The sequence below is a fragment of the Zeus faber genome (genome assembly GCF_960531495.2).
Source record: "Zeus faber genome assembly, chromosome: 2".
In the NCBI taxonomy this organism is placed as follows: domain Eukaryota; kingdom Metazoa; phylum Chordata; class Actinopteri; order Zeiformes; family Zeidae; genus Zeus; species Zeus faber.
This window is the reverse complement of record NC_137189.1, coordinates 16,762,114-16,767,066: the sequence shown is the minus strand read 5'-3', so window position 1 is coordinate 16,767,066 and position 4,953 is coordinate 16,762,114. Positions and strand designations below refer to the sequence as shown.

The window sequence follows — 4,953 nt, the reverse complement described above, 5'->3', positions numbered from 1 at the left end:
AGAGTGTTGTTCTTCTCCATGCCGCTGTAAAGATCATTCAAGCTTTTATATGTGTTCTTACACTCATTGCACAGCTCTGACTGGTTTGCCTGTTTTGAGTGACAAAAACAAAAATACGTTTCAGAACCTTTTTTTTAACCACGCCTTCTAATAAACTTCCAGCAAAAAAAGCCCCCTCCACAAATGTCATCTGCCCTTGGCCTACCTGTTGATACTTCTGAAAGCAGGAAAGTGATTGGTTGAGTGCGGTCATAAAGTACAGTGTGTCGTTGGTCAGGCTGTGAAGTCCTTTGTTGACACAATCTACTCAAACAAGAAAACAAAATAAAATAAAAACTGCAATGAGTTAACAAATTTTAGTCAGAGAAGTGAATTCACTTTAGATACTGTATTTTCTATACTAACAAAAAGGTACATGGTTAGTAATCCCAATGACAAAACTCACACACCCTCCTTCAAATGGTGGTATTACCTAGAGATATTTGTTGCAGTTTGATACATAAAATAAATAATTGTGTTACTTTGGGAAAGACTTTAGCTGGTTCTCAATACCAAGTACTCGAAGTCCAGACTTGCGGACTTGGTAGTTCAGACTTGGTAAGTTTGACTCGGGAGTACAGACTCCTGGGGACGGGAGGACGCAGGACGGTCATTCTGCGAAATGCATTCTGGGATACTTGGCTGTCCCAAGTCCACACCAGTCACCACCGATGCATCCTGGGAGGAGCAAGTCCACATCCGGGCATTTGGACTGGACTTGGCTTGATGCGGACTTTGAATTGGAACAGTACTTGGGCTGCGACTGATGACGTTTCACAAGTCCATAAGAACACAAGTAGAGACAAGAATGCAGATTGAGAAAGGGCCAATGTGAAATGCTGTTAATGCTAAAGCTCCTCCTCCAGTTGGAAAGCTGCAGCGACATACATGGGGTAGACATAATAATAGATACACCTTCCACCATGGGTCTCAAACTCACGGCCCGCGGGCCAATTGAGGCCCGCAGGACGATATTTTGTGGCCGCCTACTTGACATCAAAGTTTAGTGTTAGTGTGGCCCGCGCGTTTTTCTCACGCGCACCTTTTTGCCGAGTCGTTGCGCGAATCGTTGCCCTGGCCGTTTTATATTTTTTTATCACTTATGGACTACCATAGCTCAGGCTCGTGACAGCTTCCGGTGGTGTTTGTTGACAAGTTAGCCAACGCGAATTAGCAACGTTAGTCACTTGGTTGAAATGTGAATCTGAAGTGACACCGAGTGGAAGGAAAATATATCCTGCCACCCAGTGCAAGGTACAGAGGACTTAGGAAGTGGGCGGACTCAAGAGCAAATAAGTGACCTAATAAAGACAGTTGAGTGTTGCAATAGGAAAGGGAAAAGAATTACATGGATAGCAAATGACATGAGATGGGCGGCAAGAACAAAAGCCAAATGGTGGTTCGAACCTAAATATTATGAAGAATAAGTTATAGATTATTATTACAAGAGAAATAAAGAGAAGGAAAAAGGACATATGTGCGATTGCAAAGGAAAACAAATTTACCAAGAACAATTTAATCAAAAAGAGCAAGAAATTGAAAGATATAAAACATGAGACAATGCACTTGATGTTAAGAATTAAGACAGGTGGAGTAACATGGACATATCTGTGTGAAAAGCTCTTCTCCGCCATGAACTTTAATAAGTCAAAGTACAGGTCCAAACTTACTGATGAGCATCTTCAAGCCGTACTGAGGGTCTCAATTGCTTACTCCCTCAAGCCAAATGTGGCTCAGCTGTGTAAGAGAAAGCGCTGCCAGGTCTCTGGCAGCAAAGAGTAGGTAACAGAAGCCTATGTTCTGAAGAACCGTTCATGGTCTGAACTGTTATTAATAAAGATTGAGAAGATTGGATCAGTTGTACTTTTTTTTTGGAATACTTGAAACCCTTTTTTTGTGGAATACTTGATGCGGCCCAGCCTCATCCAGACTCTACCTCCAGCGGCCCCCAGGTAAGTTGAGTTTGAGACCCCTGCCTTACACTATATTATTAGGAATAATGCCACCATTCGCATTCAGAACAGCTGCAATCCTTCTTGGAGGATATCTAACTGAGACGTATTGAGATATTGCACCATTTTTTCAAGAAGAAAGGCATCCACTTCCGTGAGAAATAAAGGAAGTGGAAACTTTGCCCTCTTCGTTACACAACTTGCCATAAAGCTTTAGATATGTTTGGATCAGGTGATTTGGGAAGCCATGCCAGGCAGTTGACTGCATCCTGGTGTTCATGGACCCACTAGTGAGCTTGTTTGTTTGTTTGATCCCCCATCATGTTCAACATTTGGTAACAAACATCGTGGGTTGAAAGCATCCTTTGGGGTTTTCCAACAATAGCTCATCCAGATATAGGAAATAGGGGATGACTCATCAGACCATATTACTTTTGTTCCATTACTCAGGGGTCCAGCTTTTGTGCTCGATGCAACAGGTTATGAGGCTTTGTGCAATGGCCTTGGATACAAGCAGTTTACAAATAGCAGCCCTGCCATAAGTAATTTTTCTGTCCTGTTGTGGTATTTATACAATATGTGTGTCTATAGCAATGAGATTTGACTTGTGCCAACTCGCCCTCTGTGCTGATGCAGGTTGTGCCCCATTTGTTAGATGTGGTCATGGTTTTGGAGACTGTTCCCCTTGACAAATTAAATCATTCAGACGTTGTTGTTGTTGTTTTTTAAACAGAATTGCGCTGTTTGGAACTCTGATAACTTGCAACTTGAAAACATACTTTGACAGTCTGATTCAGACCATATGCCTTTCAGGTTGCTCTGCAGCAGGTATACCAGCATCAGCCTGTCGCTTCGCAGAAGACTGTCCCTGCAGCTCACATTACCAGGACCCACCTGAGGACCGAGACAAACTGTGGTTTGTACACAAAACACAACCTTGGACTTTTCAAAGAGCCAAGTCTATGACGATCCAGATGTGAATGGATGGTATTATTCTGTTGGATCGGCCATAATTATAAGTTTTACATCTCAGATACTGAGCCAAAAGCATCTATAAGGCCATTTCACCGGCTGTTTATCTTAATTACTCACTATAATAAAAGGGTCAAATGAATATAATATAAACAAATAGAACAAAATAAATATAACATGAATAAATTAATCAATAAATAACAAATTATAAAAAAATAAGCTGAGCAAAAACATCGATAATAATATTAAATTACACATTAAATAAAAATGTGCATAAGAAAAATAGCATAAAAAAAAAAGATAGTTTGACGTTTGGCTTTTACCTGATCGGATGAAATGTTTGCGTAGATTTCTACTATGCTGCCATAGCTGGAGAAACAGTTGTGACACACTTTGACAGGTCGAGCGGATGACACCAGGCAGTTCACGTATGCGACATATCGCTGCCCAAAAACCCGCAGTAGATCGACGCAGTAGTCGCTGATCTCCAGATCCTCCGGAAAGGCGGAGAGTGAGTTGAGGGCAAGAGACGAGTCTGCAGGAGCGCCGAGTTTTACTAGCAGGGCTACCAAAAACATTCCGTAGCGAGACATGGCGGACTGCTTTTTGGTCCGAACAGCCCGTGAACTTCCGGGTTCTCTCCGTGTTGTCACAGCAGAGTTTGTAAGATGATCTCGCGAGAACAAGGCGCAGGTCCTCGGGTTTCCTCCGTTTTCTCAGAGCAGAGGGCACGGGGAGCGGTCTGTCTGTCTGCCTGTCTGTCTATATGTCTGTTTTTCTATATGTCTGTCTATATGTCTGTTTTTCTATATGTCTGTCTGCCTGCCTGTCTATATGTCTGTTTTTTCTATATGTCTGTCTGCCTGCCTGTCTATATGTCTTTTTTTCTATATGTCTGTCTGCCTGCCTGTCTATATGTCTGTTTTTTCTATATGTCTGTCTGCCTGCCTGTCTATATGTCTGTTTTTCTATATGTCTGTCTGCCTGCCTGTCTGTATGTCTGTTTTTTCTATATGTCTGTCTGCCTGCCTGTCTATATGTCTGTTTTTCTATATGTCTGTCTGCCTGCCTGTCTATATGTCTGTTTTTCTATATGTCTGTCTGTCCGTCTGTATGTTTGTCTGCCTGTCGGTCTGTTTAAATGTCTGCCTGTCTGTCCGTCTGCCTATATGTCCGTCTGTTTGTCTGTCTGTTTAAATGTCTGCCTGTCTGTCCGTCTGCCTATATGTCCGTCTGTTTGTCTGTCTGTTTAAATGTCTGCCTGTCTGTCCGTCTGCCTATATGTCTGTCTGTTTGTCTGTCTGTCTGCCTGTCTGTCGGTCTGTCTTTATGAAAAATAATATGTGAAAAAGATGAGTGTGTGTGTGAGGGAGTTGTCCTTATGCGTTAAATTTGGAGAGAGGTGTTTGCAAAATGACGAATCTATCTAGCTATCTTATGTATTTTGACGCACATAGTGTGTGTGTGTGTGTGTGTGTGTGTGTGTGTGTGTGTGTGTGTGTGTGTGTGTGTGTGTGTGTGAGAGAGAGAGAGGGAGGTGGACGTAGAAGAACAAGTGAAAAGGAGATGAGTCGGTGTGTGGAGGGAGGGGGTCGCATGGATGTGTGAGCGTGTGGGAAGGCTGGGTGGGGCGTGGGGACGTGGAGACGGCTGCACCTCCCGTTCTCGCGCTTCTGGTTGCCTCCTTATTACTTATCGCCATGTGGCTATGACACCATACAATTTTCGAATGTGCGCTTGGCTCGGAGCAAATAATCAAGGAGTCAAGGTAAACGATTTGGGCTCAAATTCTGATTGTGATAATTGTCAAAAACCCTCGAATCAAGCCACCGCAGTCAATGGTCTTTAATGTGAAATTAGTGGCTCTTGATATTTTGCAGGCCGCTGCAATTCCGCAGTCATCAGAGCCTAATGAAAATAAGGGGGAAGAATTGGGTGACATTAGGGCCTATTATGCCCGCGCACAAGTCTAGCGGTAAATATGGAATTT

The 4,953-nt window shown here is 42.9% G+C and overlaps 1 protein-coding gene across 1 annotated transcript in view; it reads right to left on the bottom strand.

Annotated features, from left to right (window-relative positions):
* The window catches only part of ostm1 (osteoclastogenesis associated transmembrane protein 1), a 5,492-nt gene extending 1,926 nt beyond the window's left edge, over positions 1-3,566 (bottom strand). Inside the window, exons 1-4 of the mRNA XM_080022472.1 lie at positions 3,287-3,566; positions 2,771-2,885; positions 206-303; positions 1-89 (exon numbers count right to left, since the gene is read on the bottom strand). The exon at positions 1-89 is cut by the window's left edge and continues 22 nt beyond it. Coding sequence (XP_079878598.1) covers positions 1-89; positions 206-303; positions 2,771-2,885; positions 3,287-3,556 — 572 coding nt within the window. The 5' untranslated portion in view covers positions 3,557-3,566. The remainder of the gene's footprint in view (positions 90-205; positions 304-2,770; positions 2,886-3,286) is intronic.
* Between the last annotated feature and the right edge of the window lie 1,387 nt (positions 3,567-4,953).